The sequence below is a fragment of the Garra rufa genome, chromosome 1, assembly GCF_049309525.1.
Source record: "Garra rufa chromosome 1, GarRuf1.0, whole genome shotgun sequence".
NCBI classification, from domain to species: Eukaryota; Metazoa; Chordata; class Actinopteri; order Cypriniformes; family Cyprinidae; genus Garra; species Garra rufa.
The window spans coordinates 82182114-82207432 of record NC_133361.1 but is presented as its reverse complement, the minus strand read 5'-3'; the positions used below and the strand labels follow the sequence as shown (position 1 = coordinate 82207432).

The following is a 25319-nucleotide window of genomic DNA, read 5'->3' as shown; positions in this document are numbered from 1 at the left end:
ATTTTAGCATGACTAGCAAGTCACTAGCATGATTTTAGCATGACTAGCAAGTCGCTAGCATGATTTTAGCACAACTAGCAAGTCGCTAGCATGATTTTAGCATGACTAGCAAGTCGCTAGCATGATTTTAGCATTATTTTAGCATGATTAGCAAAGTCGCTAACATGATTCTAGCATGACTAGCAAGTCGCTAGCATGAAATTAGCATGACTAGCAAGTCGTTAGCATGATTTTAGCACGACTAGCAAGTCGCTAGCATGATTTTAGCATGACTAGCAAGTCGCTAGCATGATTTTAGCATTATTTTAGCATGACTAGCAAAGTCGCTAGCATGATTCTAGCATGACAAGCAAGTCGCTAGCATGATTTTAACATGACTAGCAAGTCGCTAACATGATTTTAGCAAGACTAGCAAGTTGCTAGCATTATTTTAAACATGACTAGCAAGTCGCTAGCCTGATTTTAGCATGACTAGCAAGTCGCTAGCATGATTTTATCATTATTTTAACATGACTAGCAAGTCGCTAGCATGATTTTAGCATGACTAGCAAGTCGCTAGCATGATTTTAGCATGACTAGCAAGTCGCTAGCATGATTTTATCATTATTTTAACATGACTAGCAAGTCGCTAGCATGATTTTAGCATTATTTTAGCACGACTAGCAAGTCGCTAGCATGATTTTAGCACGACTAGCAAGTCGCTAGCATGATTTTAGCATTTTTTTAGCACGACTAGCAAGTCGCTAGCATGATTTTAGCTTTTTTTAGCATGACTAGCAAGTCGCTAGCATGATTTTAAGATGACTAGCAAGTCGCTAGCATGATTTTAGCACGACTAGCAAGTCGCTATCATGATTATAGCATGACTAGCAAGTCGCTAGCATGATTTTAGCATGACTAGCAAGTCGCTAGCATGATTTTAGCAAGACTAGCAAGTCGCTAGCATGATTTTAAACATGACTAGCAAGTCGCTAGCCTGATTTTAGCATGACTAGCAAGTCGCTAGCATGATTTTAGCATGACTAGCAAGTCGCTAGCATGATTTTATCATTATTTTAGCATGACTAGCAAGTCGCTAGCATGATTTTAGCATTATTTTAACATGACTAGCAAGTCGCTAGCATGATTTTAGCACGACTAGCAAGTCGCTAGCATGACTTTAGCACGACTAGCAAGTCGCTAGCATGATTTTAACATTTTTTTAGCATGACTAGCAAGTCGCTAGCATTATTTTAGCATGACTAGCAAGTTGCTAGCATGATTCTAGCATGACTAGCAAGTCGCTAGCATGATTTTACCATGACTAACAAGTCGCTAGCTTGATTTTAACAAGACTAGCAAGTCGCTAGCATGATTTGAGAACGACTAGCAAGGCGCTTGCATTATTTTAGCATTATTTTAGCATGACTAGCAAGTCGCTAGCATGATTTTAGCAAGACTAGTAAGTCGCTAGAATGATTTTAGCTAGACTAGCAAGTCGCTAGCATGATTTTTAACATGACTAGCAAGTCGCTAGCATGATTTTAGCACGACTAGCAAGTCGACTAGCAAGTCGCTAGCATGATTCTGGCATGACTAGCAAGTCGCTAACATGATTTTAGCATTACTAGCAAGTCGCTAACATGATTTTAGCATGACTAGTAAGATAGATAGATAAGATTTGAAGATAGATAGATAGATAGATAGATAGATAGATAGATAGATAGATAGATAGATAGATAGATAGATAGATAGATAAGGTTTGAAGATAGATAGATAGATAGATAGATAGATAGATAGATAGATAGATAGATAGATAGATAGATAGGGTTTATAGATAGATAGATAGATAGATAGATAGATAGATAGATAACGTTTGAAGATAGATAGATAGATAGATAGATAGATAGATAGATAGATAGATAGATAGATAGATAGATAGATAGATAACGTTTGAAGATAGATAGATAGATAGATAGATAGATAGATAGATAAGGTTTGAAGATAGATAGATAGATAGATAGATAGATAGATAGATAGATAGATAGATAGATAGATAACGTTTGAAGATAGATAGATAGATAGTTAGATAGATAGATAAGGTTTGAAGATAGATAGATGATAGATAGATAGATAGATAGATAGATAGATAAGGTTTGAAGATAGATAGATAGATAGATAGATAGATAGATAGATAGATAGATAGATAGATAGATAGATAGATAGATAGATAAGGTTTGAAGATAGATAGATAGATAGATAGATAGATAGATAGATAGATAGATAGATAGATAGATAGATAGATAGATAAGGTTTGAAGATAGATAGATAGATAGATAGATAGATAGATAGATAGATAGATAGATAGATAGATTAGGTTTGAAGATAGATAGATAGATAGATAGATAGATAGATAGATAGATAGATAGATAGATAGATAGATAGATAGATTAGGTTTGAAGATAGATAGATAGATAGATAAATAGATAGATAGATAGATAGATAGATAGATAGATAGATAGATAGATAGATAGATAGATAGATAAAAGCTTAATTGAGTATCAATGGCTTCTAGCAGTTTACATTAAACATAGTTCAAACAGACATGGACTTTTGGTCAATGAAAGTCTATGGGGACTTTTTATGATTTTTAATATTAATTTTTAAGAAAACCATAACTCAAACCAGTCTGAAAAGATATAGCAATCTAAGTCTGAGCAGTATGAAGATCTGACCCGAGTTTGGAGTATGTAGCTTGAACGGTCTAGGAGGAGTTAGTGTCTAAAAAATTTTCGGTAAAAAAAAATAAGAAGAAGAAGAATAATAAGTTTAAATAGGATTTCAGTAAGTTGGTTAGATAGAATCTATCTATCTATCTTCAAACCTTATCTATCTCATAGTACAGGTAAACCTCCCAATGAAAAATCATCCTATAGGCCCATATCGTTAATGTCCTGTGATACTAAGATTCTCTGTAAGGCCCTATCTAAAAGAATTGAAACGTTCATACCGAACCTTATCATGAACGATCAAAATGGGTTTGTGCTTGGAAGGCAAGCCTTTCATAACATACGAAGGGTCTTAAATATAGTATATAAAAAACAAAAGGCCAAGGACCATGCAATTCTGTCGTTGGACGCGGAAAAAGCCTTCGACAGGATTGAATGGAGGTATTTTTTCGAGGTGCTTGAGAGATTTGGGTTGGGTGATGGGTATATTAGATGGATCAAATTACTTTACAATGGTCCACGAGCAGAAATAATAACAAACTAGATAAAAAGTTTGTTAGCAAACTTTAAGTTGGCTTGAGAAAGCCTAGCCAGTAAGTTTTAAGTAGTTTTAAAAGCTTTTAGTTTAAAGAAAGTTTAAAGGTTTTCAGTTTGAAATAGTTTTAGTTTGATTAATAAAGTTTGAAGATAGATAGGCTAGATAGATATAAATAGTTTGAAAATAGATAGATTTATAGATATAAATAGTTAGAAGATATAAATAGTTTGAATGTGAATAGATGCTAAGGTGTTGCTATGCGGTTGCTAAGGTACCCAGGGTGGTTGCTAAGGTGTTGCTATGCGGTTGCTAGCATTATTTAAGCAAGACTAGCAAGTTGTTAACATGATTTTAGCATGACTAACAAGTCGCTAGCATGATTTTAGCATGACTAGCAAGTCGCTAGCATGATTTTAGCATGACTAGCAAGTCGCTAGCATGATTTTAGCATGACTAGCAAGTCGCTAGCATGATTTTAGCACGACTAGCAAGTCGCTAGCATGATTTTAGCACGACTGGCAAGTCGCTAGCATGATTTTAGCATTATTTTATCACGACTAGCAAGTCGCTAGCATTATTCTAGCATGACTAGCAAGTCGCTAGCATGATTTTAGCACGACTAGCAAGTCGCTAGCATGATTTTAGCATGATTAGCAAGTCACTAGTATGATTTTAGCATTATTTTAGCATGACTAACAAGTCGTTAGCATGATTTTAACATGACTAGCAAGTCGCTAGCATGATTTTAGCATTATTTTAGCACGACTAGCAAGTCGCTAGCATTATTCTAGCATGACTAGCAAGTCGCTAGCATGATTTTAGCACGACTAGCAAGTCGCTAGCATGATTTTAGCATGACTAGCAAGTCGCTAGCATGATTTTAGCATTATTTTAGCATGACTAGCAAAGTCGCTAGCATGATTCTAGCATGACTAGCAAGTCGTTAGCATGATATTAGCATGACTAGCAAGTCACTAGCATGATTTTAACAAGACTAGCAAGTCGCTAGCATTATTTAAGCAAGACTAGCAAGTCGCTAACATGATTTTTAGCATGACTAGCAAGTCGCTAGCATGATTTTAGCATGACTAGCAAGTCACTAGCATGATTTTAGCATGACTAGCAAGTCGCTAGCATGATTTTAGCACGACTAGCAAGTCGCTAGCATGATTTTAGCACAACTAGCAAGTCGCTAGCATGATTTTAGCATTATTTTAGCATGACTAGCAAAGTCACTAGCATGATTCTAGCATGATTAGCAAGTCGCTAGCATGATTTTAGCATGACTAGCAAGTCGCTAGCATGATTTTAGCAAGACTAGCAAGTCGCTAGCATGATTTTAAACATGACTAGCAAGTCGCTAACATGATTTTTAGCATGACTAGCAAGTCGCTAGCATGATTTTAGCAAGACTAGCAAGTCGCTAGCATGATTTTAGCATGACTAGCAAGTCGCTAGCATGATTTTAGCACGACTAGCAAGTCGCTAGCATGATTTTAGCATTATTTTAGCATGACTAGCAAGTCGCTAGCATGATTTTAGCATGACTAGCAAGTCGCTAGCATGATTTTAGCAAGACTAGCAAGTCGCTAGCATGATTTTAAACATGACTAGCAAGTCGCTAGCCTGATTTTAGCATGACTAGCAAGTCGCTAGCATGATTTTAGCATTACTAGCAAGTCGCTAGCATGATTTTAGCATTATTTTAGCATGACTAGCAAGTCGCTAGCATGATTTTATCATTATTTTAGCATGACTAGCAAGTCGCTAGCATGATTTTAGCATTATTTTAGCATGACTAGCAAGTCGCTAGCATGATTTTAGCTTGACTAGCAAGTCGCTAACATGATTTTAGCACGACTAGCAAGTCGCTAGCATGATTTTAGCAAGACTAGCAAGTCGCTAGCATGATTTTAACATTATTTTAGCACGACTAGCAAGTCGCTGGCATGATTCTAACATGACTAGCAAGTCGCTAGCATGATTTTAGCATGACTAGCAAATCGCTAGCATGATTTTAGCAAGACTAGCAAGTCGCTAGCATGATTTTAAACATGACTAGCAAGTCGCTAGCCTGATTTTAGCATGACTAGCAAGTCGCTAGCATGATTTTTAACATGACTAGCAAGTCGCTAGCATGATTTTAGCACGACTAGCAAGTCGACTAGCAAGTCGCTAGCATGATTCTGGCATGACTAGTATGATAGATAGATAGATAAGGTTTGAAGATAGATAGATAGATAGATACATAAGGTTTGAAGATAGATAGATAGATAGATACATAAGGTTTGAAGATAGATAGATAGATAGATAGATAGATAGATAGATAGATAGATAGATACATAAGGTTTGAAGATAGATAGATAGATACATAAGGTTTGAAGATAGATAGATAGATAGATACATAAGGTTTGAAGATAGATATATAGATAGATAGATAGATAGATAGATAGATAGATAAGGTTTGAAGATAGATAGATAGATAGATAGATAGATAGATAGATAGATAGATAGATAGATAGATAAGGTTTGAAGATAGATAGATAGATAGATAGATAGATAGATAGATAGATAGATAGATAGATAGATAGATAGATAGATAGATAGATAGATTAAAGCTTAATTGAGTATCAATGGCTTCTAGCAGTTTACATTAAACATAGTTCAAACAGACATGGACTTTTGGTCAATGAAAGTCTATGGGACCTTTTTATGATTTTTAATATTAATTTTTAAGAAAACCATAACTCAAAACAGTCTGAAAAGATATAGCACACTAAGTCTGAACAGTATGAAGATCTGACCCGAGTTTGGAGTATGTAGCTTGAACGGTCTAGGAGGAGATAGTGTCTAAAAAATTTTCGGTAAAAAAAAGAAGAAGAAGAAGAATAATAAGTTTAAATAGGATTTCAGTAAGTTGGCTTTCCCAAGCCAACTTAATAACCAAATATCAAAGCCCTTTAATTTAAGTAGAGGAACCCGTCAAGGGTGCCCACTGTCCCCTTTGTTGTTTTTATTCGCAGTAGAACCCCTTGCAATAGCAATTCGGAGTAGTCCTGAAATTAAAGGCATAATAATAGGTGAGAGAGAACACCGTTTATCTCTGTTTGCAGATGATATTGTTGTTTTTCTTAGTAATCTAGAACTTTCAATTCAAGCTCTTAACACTTTATTAAAAGTATTCGGAGAGTTTTCAGGGTATAAAGTTAACAATAATAAAAGTGCCTTGCTATTATTAAACAAGGATGAAAGGAGAAACTATACAAACAATAGGCAATTTTTCAGTGTACAAGAAGAGTTTACATACTTAGGAATTAAGATAGTCACAAATATAAAAGAGATTATTTCAATTAATTATGACCCATTGTTAAAAAAAGTCATGGACTCGCTCGAGAGATGGAATGCAATGCCAATCTCAATGATTGGACGTATAAATATTATAAAGATGTCAATTCTACCTAAGTTCTTGTATCTCTTTCAGTCAATTCCTCTTCCACTTCCAGCTACATTCTTTGTAACACTCAAGAAAATGTTCACAAGGTTTATATGGAATAACAAGCGTCCACGGTTACGTCTGTCCCTACTCTATTTACCGTATGAGCGGGGAGGGCTTAAACTACCAAATATAAAACTCTATTATTGGGCAGCTCAATTATGTTCCACTATGTATTATTTCATAGAAACAGACCCTCCTGCATGGATAGATATAGAAAAAAATGGAATAACAACTCCATTACAGATGTATCTTTATTCTTCCCCAGTTAAAGTACTAAAAAAATCTACAAATAATCCTTTCCTTAGAAACTATATTTGTGTATTGTAAGATTGTAAAAGGGATTAATTACACATATAATTTATAATTTAGCTCAAAGGGAAATCGAATATGATTCAATAGGGAATTTGAACAGAATCGCTGTTTTACGGCTGTTCAAGAGTCGACCTGCGATTCATTCACCAGTCGTAACAGACACTCTGCGATGGATATTACTATCCAGAATATAGTGAAAACACTATATATTAGCACAGTAGCAAAATCAGCAGTTTAAGACATTAACTTGTAAGCACAAAACACAAGATACTTATCTTTTCTAATAAAAATACGATTTTAATGGATAAACCTAACACATACAAACTAAACTAACATAAACACACGCATTCACACAGGTTGCAGAAAGAGAAAGTGAGGAAAGAATGAGTTTAAAGGAATGAAAATATGAAGTCCCAAGTTAGCAATATGCAATTGCTTAGACCTGAACAACCATCAATCACTTAATTAACCCTCGTATTGAGTCTCTCAAAGAGGTTATTAAACTTTATATCAAAATGCACCAGTTCAGTAAGATTCTGGAGGTTACTTGCGCGTTGCCTTTGAGAATTCCTTTGGTTGCGTCGCTTCAAAAAGGGGGCTTTCCCGAGGTTGCTGATTGGTTGGTGGTCGGTCAATGTGATGTCTTCTTGGGCGTTGGCTGGATATGAGAGTTGTGCGTGCGCTGATAAAGTTCGGGTCAACGAAGACGTTTAAGTCGGTCGCGGCTTGCACAAACTTAACTAGACACGAAACTCTCAACGGAAAGAAATAAAAAGTATTAAAGTAAAAGACAGCAGTGGAATGGTCTCCTCATGTTTCCTTTAGAGGAGCGTCTGGCACACAGGCCAGGCAGCGTCAAGACGCGGCGTGAGAGACGTAAGAGAGCTTATAGTGAAGAGATAAGAGAGTGATTTTAGGGTGTCCTTGGTATTTAAACTCAGCTTTTGGACACCTCCCAAAATGATGTCTTGACCAATTAGAACATTGGCTGAACTCCGGTGGGCTGCTGGTTCCACCTTCCAAACCATAAATCACCATGTTATCTTATTAGTCCCGTGATCCCAAATTCCCGCTCTTTGCAGAGATAAATTTGGACATGATTTCTATAACAAGACAATAATACATTTCGCAAAGAATTGAATTACAGGAACATTTTGAGAATGCGATTTCCAGACCGTGCATATCAAACATCAATATAAACCATTAAACTATTCAATAGTTATCAAAAGGGACATACACAATGAGTGATTAAAACATAATAGACAAATGTGTGGGTTACATATATGATAGGAAGTTATACATAGAAATGAGGAGTTGCTCCTTAGTTCTTTAGCACATTTTAGGCGCATATGTACATCAATAGACAGTTTTCTGTGCCCTTCTGTGAGGGTCTGTTCTCTAAGCTGGGAGGTCAAAAGTTTAGGGAAGGAATTTCCGTTGTGTCCTGTGTGTGGGGGAAAACCAACCATATCGCTAATGACTTTAATCATGTGATGTTCAAAATGTGCATCTCTTTGACCATTAATCTTGGTTACTTGCTCCAAATTTGCCAATCTCCTTACTCGAAGGATTTGATTATGAAGAAGTGTCTTTGTGTTAATTTTGCGAGTTCTTGGTTAGTTAGGTCTGCTTCAGGCTGGCGTTCTGGCGCCAGGCTATGAAACGTCAGATTTATGACGGGCCTCTTGTGGAATGTACGTCTGTAGAAGTGTTCTAACTTCTAATAGACTCTCTTAAATTGTCTGATTCGCGCTGAAATCCTACAGTATGGTATGAAGCTCATGACTTTTTAGGTGAAACAATTAAACTTTCAAGACTGACGCCAATTTGGGGTAATACAATGTTTGTGCCAGGGAGAAATGATGGGGGATTTAAAAATTGGACGTACAAGGGTACAAAACAAGTAAAAGATTTATATAAGGATGGTATAATGATGTCGTTCCAACAATTGATGAAAAAATACGATATTCATCAGAAGCACTTCTTCAAATATCTACAGATAAGAAGTTTTATACACTCTGAAATTAAAACCTATTTAGAGCCTTCTTTGTCAACTATAGAAGAACATACTTTAAAACATTTAAGGGATAAAGGCAATCTGTCTTTTTTTTATAATACACTTTTAGAGGGTTCAAAAGAAAGTTCAATGTCCTATTTAACTGCATGGAAAAATGACCTTCAGGAAGATATTTCTAAAGATGAATGGATGGACTCTTGTTTGTTTGCGCAAACATATAGTGTAAATACTAGATGCAGATTGCTGCAATATAAATGGCTCATGCGCACATATATTACCCCGGTTAAACTACATAAGTTTAACCCAAATATTCCTGACAGCTGTTTAAAATGTAAACAAGATATTGGAACCCTTTACCATTGTATGTGGGAGTGTATTCAAACATTTTGGAAGAGATTCAAACATTTTGGAAGAGTATTCTGGTTATGATTGGTAAACTGACTGAAGAAAATGTTCCTTGCGATCCCAAACTCTGTTTATTTCATATATATCCAGTAAATTTTGTGGTGAACACCAATAAACGCAAACTAATTGACTTTAGCTTGCTTCAGGCCAAACGGGCTATTGCTTTAAAATGGAAGGAGTTACAAGGCCCTTCCTCTATCCTTTGGATTAAAGAAATGACTAACAACCTTGCCATGGAAAAACTGACTTATGCAGTTAAAGGGAAGCTTAAAGACTTTTACAATATTTGGACTCCATTTTTATGCTATTGCAACCAAGAGGACTTGACAGCGGTGGACGACTAATATTCAACATTCATCTCTTTGTATTGGCTATCTCCATTACATAATGTGATCTCTCCTAAAAAATAACTAAATACTCAGAAAAGGTAAAGTTAAACTGTAAAATGGATGGCTGTGAATGTTGGTGTATGGAAACTAGTGAGAATTGTTTGTTTATTTGTTGAATATTTTATTTTATTTATTTATTATTGTTTATTTATTTTACTTTCTCTCTTGGGGTGGGTGGTTTTTGAAGCTCTATAAGGTTCTCCTTCTTTTGTATGTGTTTTTTTTTCTTTTATTTAAATGTATTATATGTTTAAAACAAATGCAAATAAATATATTTTGAAAAAAAAAAACTTTTACATGTTGTTTGAACATTAATGTGTGTTGGCAGTTTGTGTACACAACCACCCTACAATGATAAAAATCCACCTAGTGGTATTTTTTAATATTTAATAGTAATATCCCCTTTTTAAAATCATGTCATTCTCAGCTTCTTGTCGGTGTGACAGCACACAGACAAAGGCCACCCCCACGATAGTTGATTGACATGAGCACCTTACCTTGGATCCGCCCTCACTGAGCTGAAACAGTCTGATCGCAATTGTGTTTACTCAGGTACAGACAAGAATGCCTCAGATTTAATGCATCTTTGCCAATGGCCTTTCTTAACTCCCTGAAGACGGCTGTATCGCCAGCGATACCAGCTCATTTTTTTTAAATCAGCGCAAAAAACACTAAAAATGCTCTGTCGGTTTCAGTCATACAAATTAGAGATATGTGACCCTGGACCACAAAACCAGTCTTAAGTCGCTGGGGTATATTTGTAGCAATAGCCAGAAATACATTGTATGGGTCAAATTTATTGATTTTTCTTTTATGCCAAAAATCATTAGGAAATTAAGTAAAGATCATGTTCCATGAAGATTTTTTGTAAAATTCCTACTATAAATATATCAAAATGTAATTTTTGATTAGTAATATGCATTGTTAAGAACTTAATTTGGACAACTTTAAAGGAGATTTTCTCAGTATTTTGATTTTTTTGCACCCTCAGATTCCAGATTTTCAAATAGATGTATCTCGGCCAAATATTGTCCTATCCTAACAAACCATATATCAATAGAAAGCTTATTTATTGAGATTTCATATGATGTATACATCTTAGTTTTGTAAAATTTAACCTTATGACTGGTTTTGTGGTCCAGGGTCACATATACATCATTGGAAACTGTAAAGTGTGTACTTTTATTTGTGCACACTCACAAGAACAACAGAAAGTTGTGCTTTTTTTTAGAATAAAGAAAATGAACAGGGTGATTTCTGTTTTCTCTGTCTCTGCGAACTGCTTTTAGAAATGCGTCACTTAAATCCTTAAAACTCGGTGAATACTTTGCACACAAACAGAAAAGTGGTATCTCCAGAAAGCTTGAGATTTTTCCTTTAAAACGAAGTAAGTTTTATCAAAAACAAATATTCTGTGATAAAGTAATCTATATGAAACCAAGGAGATGTCTAGTCTTTCCAGTTGTAACTAATTATGTTTAATGTGACCACGCCCACTAACGAAATTTCTTTGGTATTCAAATTAGCCATGTGCTTCAAGTGCAGCAAGGACCGGAGTATCTGTATGTGAGGAAACTCCCACATCACCGCAACACAGCAACATGACTTCAAGTTAATCTTGGTTACAGTTTGTTTCTGAATGACGACATGCTGTGAGGAATAAGACTTATATTTACCTCGATCAGAAGAAGGATGCGATGCAGCAGGAGGAGACATTTACATGAGTAAGTCTTATTTGTCTACTAGCTTTTGCTGTTATATACTGTGACAAAACGTGTCACATTTTACTAGTTAGACTGTCCGAAAACAGTTTAACAGCATGTGCAACCCCGATCCAGAGCCCAGCCAGCTTTTATCACCCTGCAGCACGGAGACCCAGCCAGAGCCCGCCGCAGCCACAGAGCCAAGATCTGCCGCATTTAAAGTGACAGAGGACACCGTGACTGAACAGCTTTGTGTGCCGGCTAGCATCACCGTGGGAGTTCTCGTGGAGATCGAGGGCTTAGAGGGAAGCCCCACCCACACTCCTAACGCTGAGGGTGAGCTGCAACAGCTCTTTGGAGGTTACTATAAGGAACTGTTGGAGATATTTGAAATGGATTTAATAGACTGGATTGGAGAAATAATTTCCTACCCTCCTTAGTCCCCGCTGGTTCCGTCCAGCCGTCCTGAGTCCCCGCTGGTTCCGTCCAGCCGTCCTGAGTCCCCGCTGGTTCCGTCCAGCCGTCCTGAGTCCCGGCTGGTTCCGTCCAGCCGTCCAGAATCTCCGCCAGTCTCATCCAGTTCTTCTGAATCTCCGCTGGTTCCGTCTAGTCTTCCAGAGTCTCCAATAGTCCCGTCCAGCCGTCCAGAATCTCTGCTGGTTCCATCCAGTTGTCCAATGTCTCCGAAGTTCCCACCCAGCCTCCCTCTCCCACCTCCACTCAAGCCAGCCAGTCCTTCAGCCCCGTCTCTGCTGTCGCCTGTCTGCCCCACAGCTCACCCTCAGGCAGGGCCACCTAGGAGTGTGGATCCATCGTGGGACATCCAGGCTCCAGCTCCGCCAAGGCGTGTCGTTCCCCAGTCCCGGCCTACATCCTCCGAGTCTTGGCTCCTGGCTCCCTCATCTCCACCGTGGCCCGTCATCCTACCAGCTCCACCAGGCTCCCTCGTCTCTCCGGCTCCCCCTTGGTCAGTTGTTGACCATCCGTCGCCTCGGGACTCCATTCCTCCGGCTTCACCTCATCACTCCGTCCCTCTGGCTCTGTCAGGCTCCTCCTTCCCTCCAGCTCTGCCTATGTCCTCTGTCGCTCCGGCTTCACTGCGGTCTTCCGGAGCCCCAGATCTGCCTCGGTCCCCTATTCCATCTGCGTCACCTTGGCCCTCCAGACCCTCAGTGTCACCCTGGCTCTCCGTCTGCTCGGCCGCACCTGGCTCACTTCTACCAGAGGCTTTTTCTCCGTTGATCGTCCCCAGGGTGTCGTTGGCTACCCCCACCCTCCCTCCGCTGTTGTATCCCTTCAGTCGCGAGGTCGCGCCTTTCCAGAAGGGGGGTGATATGTCACGTGTTGGCCAGGTTCCTCACTCACTCAATCATCAATAATCACGCACACCTGTCCTCAATCAACACTATCAATACGAAAGCAATCCAGTCACTCCACTCTGGTTACGGGCTCGTCTCGACAACACGGACTATAGCTGAAGCTCTTCCATGAAAGGACGCTACTCTCTTCAAAGGCTATCTTCGTCAAAGTCTCCGGTAAAGGTTACCTACCTGTTTCTACTCACCTGTCCTTGATCGTCTTCAAGTCTTCTGTACAGATCCTCTGGTCCAGTTCCGAGCGAACAGAGCGTGGGTGGGTGCCATAAGCCATCCTGTCAGTCGCCACATCAGCGTGGCCGTTGCTGCTCGCCATCCAGCCCTCATGCTAGGAATACATATCAGTCATCTGTCGACAGCCACCGTATCCAATTCATCTGCCTGTGAACCTCTTCACTCACTTCATCCACCGACCTGCTTCACTCTCGCACTGCTGTTTATCAATAAACTCTATATCACGTAACTTACCTTGTTGTCCGTTTGCTTCCCTGACATAGACTTATTCTAAACTATAATTCCTGACTACATCAAATAAAACATTATGAAGTATGTTTGATGCCAACGTACGATGAAGTACGATGCCAGGATATTTTTAATGTTCTAGAAACAATGCATTTATGACGATATGTTTATGACTGTAGAATCATATTTATTTATTTATTTTATTGTATAAGAGTATGGTGTAAAACTAATATGAGTACTTACACTGAATGCATGTTTACATCACGTTTATTAGTAATATAGTGCTTAACGATAATTATTAGTTTCTCAGATATTACATGTCCTTTTTACATTAGTACAAATGCTAGAGTCTATGACTGTATACTGACATATGCTCCTGATATGATTTTTGTTTTGTTTTTGTCGTTTTTGTAGTGATCTGAAATCTGCTCAAAAGATGAATCCTGCCCTCTTTCCCTTGAGTCCCTTCAAACTGTTTTCCTCTGAGAGCGCTACAAACTTCAGATGTTCAACTACACTGGTATTCTAGTGTAAAACAAGTTTAAGTGCACGCAAAATAGCAGGCACTTGTTTCATTTGTTGAACAGAATTCAGAAAAAGTTTTCAGAATTGCCACAAAGTCTGTGCACATCTGTGTGGTTAGATCAGGGAGCTCAATAATTTGTCTTTGACCTTCATTATGTATGTTTTCATTATACTGTGTTGTAAATAAAATACAAATTATCTAAAAAACGATTTTTTGAATCTTCTCACATTGTTTCTTACCTGCTAGTCAAGTCAGTCATTGATGGGGCCATTAGGGAGGGCTCTTTTGTCTCTCTGGTGTGAATTGCTAAATATTCATGGGTCATTGCCACAACTATGAATAATCCCTTTCGATCACAAAACATGTTTTAGAAAATTTACATCAATATTTTGTTTTCTCTGAATGAGTGAACGAGATGATTTTCACATCATTTGGTTGAAAAAATTCTAGCCTACCCCATACAATTCTCAAACGTCTTGATGACAAATGTTCTGTATGTGCTTCATTGCCTTATTTAAGTGACTTCAAAACTTTAGATTTTCAATAACCACACATAAATGTAGTTTTCTCAAAAACACAAACATGCACATTAATATTGCTTGCATATTATTGTAGCCCAATTTGTGCTGATTACAATGTAATCTAAATTTAACCATTAAAATGTTTTTAAGATACTGAAAAAAACAAAAATGTCAGGGCATGCCAAAACACCCTCAGACCCCAGAGGGTTAATGATGTGCTTTTTGGCAAGTTTCTCCGCTAAATGTGGCTAAATGCTGCTAAATCCGTCTAAAGTAAACATTACGTCTCATAATTCCACATCAGAGAGTGGCGGGAGCGAGCAGAGCTCATTTGCATTTAAAGGGACCATGCAATAAAATGAGTTTATGTTTTGCAGAGCTGATTTTGACAAGGTAAAAGGGTCTATTAAGAATTTTTAACCAACATAAATTATAGACTTCTCATTAAGACCCTAAAGAATCATATAAACTTGTGGAAAATGGGCATCCGATGACCCCTTTAAGACGCATATCCAGATCAGTCTGAATCAGTTAACTGTGTTGGATCCTACTTAAAATATTTAGGCCATATTTACTCTTTCAAAGTAACATTTCTATTAGCCAGTGTCAAGTATTTGGGCAATATATATATATATATATATATATATATATTTTTTTTTTTTTTAAATATGTGGGCCACTTTAGGTTCACGCCCACATTAGCCAGTGCTTACTGTGCCATATTGTTTCCAAAACTGGCCCAGATATGTTTTAATGTACCTGGGCCACATTTGCTGAAACATATGTGGACCACATTTGGTTTACCCCCTGATTACCGTATGAGTAGCATTTTGTTAATTATTTTATGGAAAACCAGTTACCTCAGTATCTCCACATGACAGTTTGGACTCTTTAGTCCGTCAGAAAGAAGCTTCAATCCAGTATCCTGCAGGTCATTGTTACTTAGGTCCAGTTCTCTCAGGACTGAGTTTGAGGATTGTAAAACTGATGACAAAGTCCCACAAGTCTGAGCAGTGAGATTACATGTGGAAAATCTGAACAAGAAGAACACAGTAATTGCATACTGAATGATCTTAACAGTGTAATTTATTGATTTATTTTTCATTTTTTTTACAAATAAACAAATAATTAAATAAATAATAATAATAAATAAATAAATAATAATAAATAAATAAATAATATAAAAATAATAAATATATAAATAATAAACTATTTTAAACTCAAACCTCAACATTTCCAGGTTAGAGTTTGGACTCTTCAGTCCATCAGAAAGAAGCTTCACTCCAGAATCCCGCAGGTCATTGTTACTCAGATCCAGCTCTCTCAGGACAGAGTTTGAGGACTGTAGAGCTGAAGACAAACTTTCACAGGACTGAGCAGTGAGATGACACCCACACAGCCTGTAAAGAGAACAAAGCAAACAGCAATATTAATGTAAATTTATCAGATAGGTTATATAGTTTATAATTTATAGTGCATGTTTATACTGAATAACACTTTATAATAATAATACATTAAAAAAGTACTTTTAAATTATTTCAAAACTATTATAGTTCATTAGTAGTTTATAAACTGTAGTTAATACATTATTAGACTACATACTAATAGTGAGTTCATCATTTATTGTAACATGTTTAATTACTTTAGATGTAAAGAGTTAAATAATGCTTGTTGACAGCTTATTTACCACAGATTGTTTTCAGTTTAGATTAGGTCACAGAAAATCGGAAAATGTTATTGATAGTAATTAAGTGCTATAAACCAGCCTTTAATGGACTTTAATTACAATAATATTCAGTGTTCCTTAAAATGTTTACAAATACATTAAGCACACATACACACTGTCATGTATCTGGTCTATCCTGTCATCATGTACTCTTGCACCACACTTCATGGACTTCATTCCCCACAAGCCACTGCTCTAATCACTGCATTCACCTGCTCTCACTTTACTGATTACTGCTCACAGCTGCACCTCATCACACTGTCTGCATTTAAGCAAAAACACACAGCCACCTTGCCATGTCTTATTGTTCCTTCTGGTCATTATTTCCGAGCGTTTATACCCGTGTTTGATTTCCTGTGTTTTTGATTCCTGGACTCCTTCCCGTGTTTTGATTCTCGCTGCCAGCCCCGACCTTTCTGCCTGTTTTGACCACGATTTCTGCCTGCCCCTTTATGTTTGTTTGTTTGGAATAAATGCTGCGCATGGATCCGCACGTCTCTGACCCCTCCCTGTTACAGAAGACTTCGCCGATAAAAGGATCCAGCGGCTTTATTCGTCAGCAGAACGACCACCCAAGAATGGATCTATCAGGAAGACTGTCCAATCCAGTAAGTTTGCTCTGCTCCATTTTTCAAGATGGCCGTCCCATTGAGGATTATGTGGAGAAATTCATTGCTTATAGTTACCTGGCACCTTGCGATGAAACTATGCTCAAGGAATGTTTTTGGAGCGGATTGGACACTGAGATCAGTTTGAACTTACCTGAGGAAGACCCCAGTTGGACCCTCACACAGTATATAGATTTTGTTTTGCTGTTTTGTGACTCTCCGTTTACTGTGGGTGAGGTAGAGCCTGTTCACAAGATGGCTGCCACGCCAGGGCTACTGCACAAGGTGGCTGCCACCACGCCCAAATTTGCACCCAAGACTTATCAAAGACTAATGTCTAGCGTGGAGGACCCACCGCTGCTGTCGGCTCGAGCAGCTGGTCTCCCAACCAGCCTTCCAGATCCTCCGCTGGTTCAGCCCAGCCTTCCAGAGCCTTCGCTGGTTCAGCCCAGCCTTCCAGAGCCTCCGCTAGTTCAGCCCAGCCTTCCAGAGCCTCCGCTGGTTCAGCCCAGCCTTCCAGAGCCTCCGCTGGTTCAGCCCGGCCTTCCAGAGCCTCCGCTGGTCCCGCCCGGCCTTCCAGAGCCTCCGCTGGTCCCGCCCGGCCTTCCAGAGCCTCCACTGGTCCCGCCCGGCCTTCCAGAGCCTCCGCTGGTTCCGCCCAGCCTTCCAGAGCCTCCGCTGGGTCCATCCACTCGTCCTGAGATTCCTGTCTGCCCGGTTCTGGTCACGGAGCTCATGCATGGACTGTTCCCACCCACCCTCCCTGCTGCTCCAGTCCCGCCACCTCTGTCTCCCGACAGTCCCTCTGCTCACCCACATCCCACCTTCGGTGCAAAGGACTTGCCGTGGGACTGCCAGTCTCCATCGGTGTCCAGACTGAAGGATCCCTCACCATCACCTCCAGTCTCAGAGTCCTGGACTCCACCTCGGCCCTCCGACCCTGCGGCTCCCCCCCTTGCTCTGTGCTCCCTCGTCTCCGTTGTCGGCTGTTGGCCCACCAGCTCCTCCGGGCTCCATCGTCTCTCCGGCTCCGCCCCGGTCAGTCGTCGCCCCACCTTCGCCTCTGGACTCTACTCATCCGGCTGCGCCTCGTCACTCCGTCCTGCCGGCTCTTTGGACCTCCTCCCTCCCGTGGGCACAGCCTCGATCCTCTGTCATTCCGGCTCCGCTGCGTACCTCCGGACCTCCATCTCCGCCAGGGGCCGCCAGAGCCTTGGGTTTCACCTTGGTCCTCCGGATCCTCTGTGTCGCCCAGGACCATCGACTCTCCAGTTTCGCCTCGGGCTCCACCGGCTCCACCTCCGTCGGTCGGCCCCAGGCAGGAGCCAACCCTTCCTCCATCACGGCTTCTCCCTCCGTCGGCTCCGCCTCAGTTCGTGGTTCCAGTACCCCTACATGGACCTGGCCCTCCATCCCTCCCCCTGTTCCACCTCCGCTCCACCACCCTCCAGGTTGTATTATGTGGTTAGAGCGTCTGGAAGCCGCTCCTTGGGGAGGGGCTCTGTCATGTATCTGGTCTATCCTGTCATCATGTACTCTTGCACCACACTTCATGGACTTCATTCCCCACAAGCCACTGCTCTAATCACTGCATTCACCTGCTCTCACTTTACTGATTACTGCTCACAGCTGCACCTCATCACACTGTCTGCATTTAAGCCACTCACACACACAGCCACCTTGTGATGTCTTATTGTTCCTTCTGGTCATTATTTCCGAACGTTTATTCCCGTGTTTGATTTCCTGTGTTTTTGATTCCTGGACTCCTTCCCGTGTTTTGATTCTCGCTGCCAGCCCCGACCTTTCTGCCTGTTTTGACCACGATTTCTGCCTGCCCCTTTGTGTTTGTTTGTTTGGAATAAATGCTGCGAATGGATCCGCACGTCTCTGACCCCTCCCTGTTACACACACATTGGGTTTTCATGTTTTATAAGAACCTTTCCTACAATACTATTTAAATTATACTGTATAAACTGCATTTCCTGTCCTCACTAAGCCTAATTCTAACTCTACCCCTAATCCCAATTGATGTATTTTAACAATGTGATCTAATAAATATATTTGTATGCATTTCATATTAATAGCATTATGCAATTTAATGTTTTAAGTGGTTATGTTTAAATTTTTACATTTGAAGAAATTCTAAATACTAATGCAATTAATGACCAATAAAGGATGGTTTTAAGCACTTAATGAATGGCATTTTTGGATATACCATGACCTAATCTGAAGTGAGAACTATAAAGTTGTGTGGTTAAGTTGTTTACAAAGCATTAACTAACTTAACTAAATATGAGTTAATATATATAATCAATACAAATTTGTTAATTACAGTGACAATGAATGAAGAACTCACTGTTTTTATATAGTCTGATATATTTGATATAGTCTAATATATTAACAACAGTTTATAAACTGATCAACTACAGTTTGCAAATAATTTGTAAATACGTTTATTTCTCTATATTTATTATAAAGTGTTACCATTTTTAAATTACGTAACTTAAGTAATTACAAATGTCACAACATAATAATAAGATCCTCAGAGCTGAGGATTTTATTGATTAAGTGAAAATAAATGTATTGTAATAATCAAAGCCATATCCAATCCAAGTCATTAAGGAAGTTTAGGTATTATTTCATTCTCATAACTGGAACACGGCATTACAAAATTCCAGGGCCCGTATCCCTAAAGAATTTTTGTGCAAAAAGTGGCTCCTAGCAGCCAAATTCTAAGAAAATTCTCAGAGTCATGACGTTTTCTTAGAATTTCCCCTAAAAGTGATACGAAAATCCCAGTTAATATAAAAGCTATTCCTCAAGATTCCTAGAGCTTAAAAGGGCTCCTAAGGCGAGATCTGCTAAGAGCAGGGAAGAGGACTTTTAGTGGCTTAGGAGTTCCCCTAAGCAGCTGCACACAATGGCCATTTTCTGTGTTTGTAGGATATTTGTTAACAAGCCTTCATAAATAGACCAGCCAGCAATCACAGACATTGATAAAAGCTGAGCCGTGTAACCCTTGTTAAGACCACACTGAGTTGTAACGTTGCAATTTCTACTTCATTAAGGGCAGCCTATCTTGTTTTCAATGGGGTCCATATGGGCGTGAAAGTACAAAATATGCCAGCTATTATATTAATATGAGCAAATAAGACATGAATCATTATTTGAACAGGGTGTAATGAGCTTAAGTTTTCACATATTTTAGATTCTAATGTTAGGCTATAACCCCTACAGCTTACTATTCATTTTCCAGATATTTTCTTGAATGTGAAATATTATTTACAATTACAGTCTGCATAAGATTAGAGTGTATAATTATTTTTATTGATTTGAGGGTACATCCTTTGCTCATTATCACCAAAAGTTCATTTTCATCAAACTTGTAGGATCAACCAATCACGGCTTTTGAAATGATGACTCATACCTAGCAGCGGGGTCAACCACACCTCCTCACTAAGATAGGATTTTCCATCCATTCCTTGCTCAGAGTTCACTGAAAATGTTCTGGAATCATTTCTAAGTTAAAACTCCTGGCAAGGAATTTTTAGGTAAAGTTAGGTGCTCTCTGAGATGATTCTCAAAATCTTTAGGGATACGGGCCCAGGTTTTCCAAGATGGTTGGGAGCCCTGAATGTTTTCTCATCAGGTATTTTGAGTAGGCATTGCCTGCCTTGTGTTCTTGTGAATTGAGAAAATGCGACTGATGCAATCATACTACAGTATAGTCAGAGGAAATATCTGCTAGCTATAGTTATGAGACACCTATTCATCCACATATTTGAACATAATTATTCATTGAATGTGAATCTCAAACCTCAGTATGTTCAATTGACAGTGTGGACTCTTCAGTCCATCATAAATCAGCCTCACTCCTGAATCCTGCAAGTGATTGCTACTCAGGATGAGCTCTGTCAGATGGGAGTTTGATGATTGTAGAGCAGAAGACACAGTTTCACAGCATCTTTCATCAAAACCACAGCTGTCAAATCTGCCAGAACAGAATGTTCAGCCATAATATTTTCTAATGTTCAAAGTTTTTTGGCATTAACTTATTGTAATCTTTCACATAGTATTTAATTGTTTAGTGATGTAGGACAAAAATGTTTGATTGAACAACAGTCACTGAAATTACTCACAGTGCTTTTTTGCAGCATCTCACAGCTGGGATAAGTCTCTTATTGTCTGCTTGTGATGATGTGAACCTCTTTGGGTTGAACTCATCCAGCACCTTCTCTGACATCAGCAGTACACAGGTCAGCACTGTGCACATTGAAGATGAGAGGTCTCTTCCTGGATGTTCATCTGAACTGAGGTAACTCAGAATTTCCTCATATAATGAATGGTCTTTGAGTTCAAGTAAGCAGTAGAATAGGTTGACTGAAGATTCATCTGAAATTTCCTGTTTTTGTAATTGTTTAATGTGTGCACTTATTTTTCTGATGCTTTCTGTGGTGTCTTTAGTGTGTGTGATCAGGCCTTTGAGCAGTTTTTGACTGGATTCCAGTGATATTCCCATGAGAAACCGCAGGAACAGGTCTAGATGTCCTCTCTCACTCTGCATTGTTTTATCAGTGGCCCTCTTTGTTAAGTCGTGAAATTTGACATGTGTAAAGAAGAACTGAAGATTTTGTATGGCTGTAGTTTGTGAATCTTCAAAGAAAAACCAAAGCTCTCGCTTGTTCTTTTTCAGGTAGCAGATGAACACATGTACTGCAGCAAGAAACTCTTGAACACTCAGATGCACAAAGCAGAAGATCTTTGTCTTATAAAGTCCAACTTCCTTCTTAAAGATCTCAGCAATCATTCCTGTGAACTCAGTGTCTTTACTCACATCAATACCACATGCTTTCAGATCTTCCTCATAGAATACAATGTTTTTCTTCTTCAACTGTTCAAATGCTAACTTGGCTAACTTCAAAATCATCTTTCTATTTAACTTTAAGTGCTTTGAACATTCATTTTCTTTTTGTTTATCGTACTTCTGACTCTTCATGTTCATCTGTATCCGCAGGAAGTGAATGTACATTTCGGTGAGTGTTGTGCTGATGTTCTCTTCATTGTTCCCAATGAGAATATCCTGAAGTACTGTGGCCGTTATCCAGCAGAACACAGGAATGTGGCACATGATATAGAGACTACGAGACGACTTAATGTGTGAGATGATCCTGGAGGCCTGAATCTCATCTGTGATTCTCTTTCTGAAGTACTCCTCCTTCTGTTGGTCAGTGAATCCTCGCACCTCTGTGAACAAACCTACGTACTGAGGAGGGATCTGATTGGCTGCTGCTGGTCGTGATGTCACCCAGACAAGAGCTGATGGAAGCAGATTTCCTTTGACCAGACTTGTAAACAGCACATCTACAGATGCTCTTTCTTCAACAGTGTTCAGTGTTTCTAAAGTGCCATTAATGTTCAATGGCAATCGACTCTCATCAAGTCCATCAAATATAAATGCTAGCTTACATTCCTTATATAACGTTGATTTTTCCAGGTCTTTCAATTTAGGACAAAATTTCATCAGAAACTCATGGAGATTCAGCTCTTTGTCTTTAATCAAATTGATTTCTCTGAATAGAAGCAGGAATATACAGTCTATATCCTGATTGGTGTTTCCTTCTGCCCAGTCCAGGATGAACTTGTGCACAGATACAGTTTTTCCAATGCCTGCGACTCCCTTGGTCAGCACAATCTTCTGCTCATTGTTTTTCTTTAGCTCAGTAAATATATCACTGCATTTGATAGGTTTGTCCTGTGTTTTTTTGTTCTTGAAAGCATCATCAATCTTTAGAATCTCATGTTCGTGATTGACATCTTTCATATCGCCTTCTGTGATGAACAGTTCTGTGTAAATAGTCTTGAGATTTGTGTCATTTTCTTTGTTGCCCTCAAAAATATATTTTGCTTTCTTCATGTTGTTTTTGTGAGTTTCCAAGAAGTTTTGCAGCTCTGTAATAAAAAAATAAGACTGAGAAAAAAACATGAAACATATTTGACAAATATTTATATTTAGCATGATAAGTCATCCCTACCAGCTTGGTTTCATTAAACATTTCTGAAAATGTTTTTTTTCCACAGTTACTGTATTGACTGAGATCATCTTTAGGCCATGCTGACTAATGTGACTAAAAGCTGATGAATGGTTTCCACATCATCTGGCACATCATACAACCTACTTAAATGAATCTTTGCATGTGTGAGTAGTCATGTCTTGATTATACTGAATCACGTTAGTGATAGTGTCAACTATTGGACAGCTTTAATAAACAACTGTGTCACATTATAAGATGTATAATTAAGGCTTTTATTCTATTGTGAACTGGATATCACAGGAGAAACACTCTTCCCTACCAAAAGCTACACTCGATGCTGCATATCAATACACTAACAAAAACATGTTTTGTTTGACTGGTCGTGATGCACATAGATCAAACACGCCATAGATTGGCTTAAATAACCTCGGTAGGTGACGTATTTGATTACATGCACCTGAGGGTTATAAATTCAGATGTGAAACGAACACACCTGCAGGTTTCTTTGTCTTCAAGGACCCTGCTGTGCTGTGTGTGTGTGTGTGTGTGTGTGTGTCAGAGAGAGCTCTGTGTCTTTTATCAAAGAGGAGTGAGCCACCGATTCCTCGTTAAGATCCTGGGGGTCTCATTTTGATCTGGCTAAGGCACGTGAGAAGGGCACGCCCCTTTCTCTTGTGCTTTCACCAGATCAGGAGGTTCTATCAGGAGGTTCTGAAGCACACTCTTCTGCTTCTTCAGATTAGGTGGATGACACTTCATCTCTTGCTTCTGTGGAGAGAGACATGGAGAGTGCCACCTCAGAGCACTCCTCCCATGATGATAAATCATATGAGGAGATACTCAAGGTGGTGACTCATGCAGTCAATAGATAAAAGCTCGACTGGCTGCAGGAGCATGAGACCCCTCGAAGCTAGATGACAGATATCTGTCAGGTGGCCGGGGGGAGGGGCCTCGGTGACAGTCTCTCCCTTTCTTTGGTGATCTCCATGATGAGCTAGCTCATTCATGGAGTAAGCCTTTCTGCCGTGCAAAGGCAAAAGGCCTTAACTTGATTTTGGTCGAAAATGAGTTATTGATAGTTTTAGAATATTCAACACCTTCTTTATCATGTGGATAAGTATATTGATTCAGCGCTCTTTGGCTTTGTTTTGAAAGGCTCTAATTAAGTTTGGTACTCAGTCTTTGTTTTACCATACAATAAAGTTTGCCGCGTTTCAGTTACGATGTTGCTTATTGCCTACTGTCATAACTCTGTCACTGAAGCACTTCTGACACACACTATACCTGAATAAAAGATATTGTTGAGTGGTTGTTTTTAATCAAGCAGACATCAAGCTCAAGGTAAGAAATTGTATAATGCAAAAGATGCATTAGACATAAGAATTAGATCGCAATGTACTTTACTTTACTTAGCAAATCTGCACCATATAAAGCACTGTAAACAAGCAAAGACTAGATAAATTGCCAGCAATAAGTAATCGCCATCTCAGTTTTTTTTTTTCGTGATTCATTTTCATTCAACAGTCTAGGGCTACCAACTAACGAATGCATGTAGCATGATCACATAAAATCATGATACTTCGCAGTTAAATCCATATCCTACCTTTTCTTGTAACCAAATAAAATCCATGGCAATGAATGTCATCAGAGATGTTAAATCCACAACAATCCACAAGAATTCTAAGGCATTATTCCTGTCTGCTGGCGTTCACATCAATCAAGACTTCCTTTAGGCTAGGCTATTTTTGTGAGTGAATCTGTGGCTCTGAACGAATCGTGAGTCAAAGATTCAGTTAGCCATTCATAAATACAGCGATTTGCTTTGTTAAAAAATGACTCGATGTCTCACTCAAAACAGTGACTTAGCACCACTTACTGGATTCCAAAGTTCACTTACTTGTACATGATTTGTTATATCTTTGCAGTATTAAATATGTTTTAAATTAATTTAGTTAAATAAATTGTTATGTTTACTCATTAGTAATGTGAAGATGACTCATTAGAAAATCTTGTTTTTATTAATATAATTCACTGTAACCATATCTGCAGCCGACCTGTTAGTTTTACTGCACACCAATTAAAAATACTCTTAACCACAAAGTATTGTTTCAAGTCTAATGTATTAATAAAGGCACCAGAATGCAACCAAAACACAGCATAGCAATAAGTAGATTGCTATAAGTAATTATCAGTCATCCAAAATAAATGCCATGATCTCTATAGATTGTATACAGTTGTTACTTATGATTTGTAAATGGTGATCAGCAACTGAATACTGATAGTGTGGAAGTTACTGCTCTTTGCCTTGGGACGACGTCTCACTTTTTGCATACAATTCACAGGCAGAGGAAAGTAACTTAAAAATAGGGGTCAAAAGTCAAGTTTTTAAAACATCTAACTGCCAGGTTTACAGTGTCCTAGCTATAATTAATTTGGCTGGACAACAAAAAATCTTTAAAGTAATTTTTCTCAGTTCCACACTCTAGTGAGTTAAGGTCTTT

At 38.8% G+C, this 25319-nt stretch overlaps 1 protein-coding gene across 1 annotated transcript in view; it reads right to left on the bottom strand.

Moving 5' to 3' along the window:
* Positions 1–22700, bottom strand: part of LOC141339677 (uncharacterized) — a 61379-nt gene extending 38679 nt beyond the window's left edge. The window contains exons 1-3 of the mRNA XM_073844973.1: positions 20926–22700; positions 15679–15852; positions 15313–15486 (exon numbers count right to left, since the gene is read on the bottom strand). Coding sequence (XP_073701074.1) covers positions 15313–15486; positions 15679–15852; positions 20926–22700 — 2123 coding nt within the window. The remainder of the gene's footprint in view (positions 1–15312; positions 15487–15678; positions 15853–20925) is intronic.
* Positions 22701–25319: the final 2619 nt, after the last annotated feature.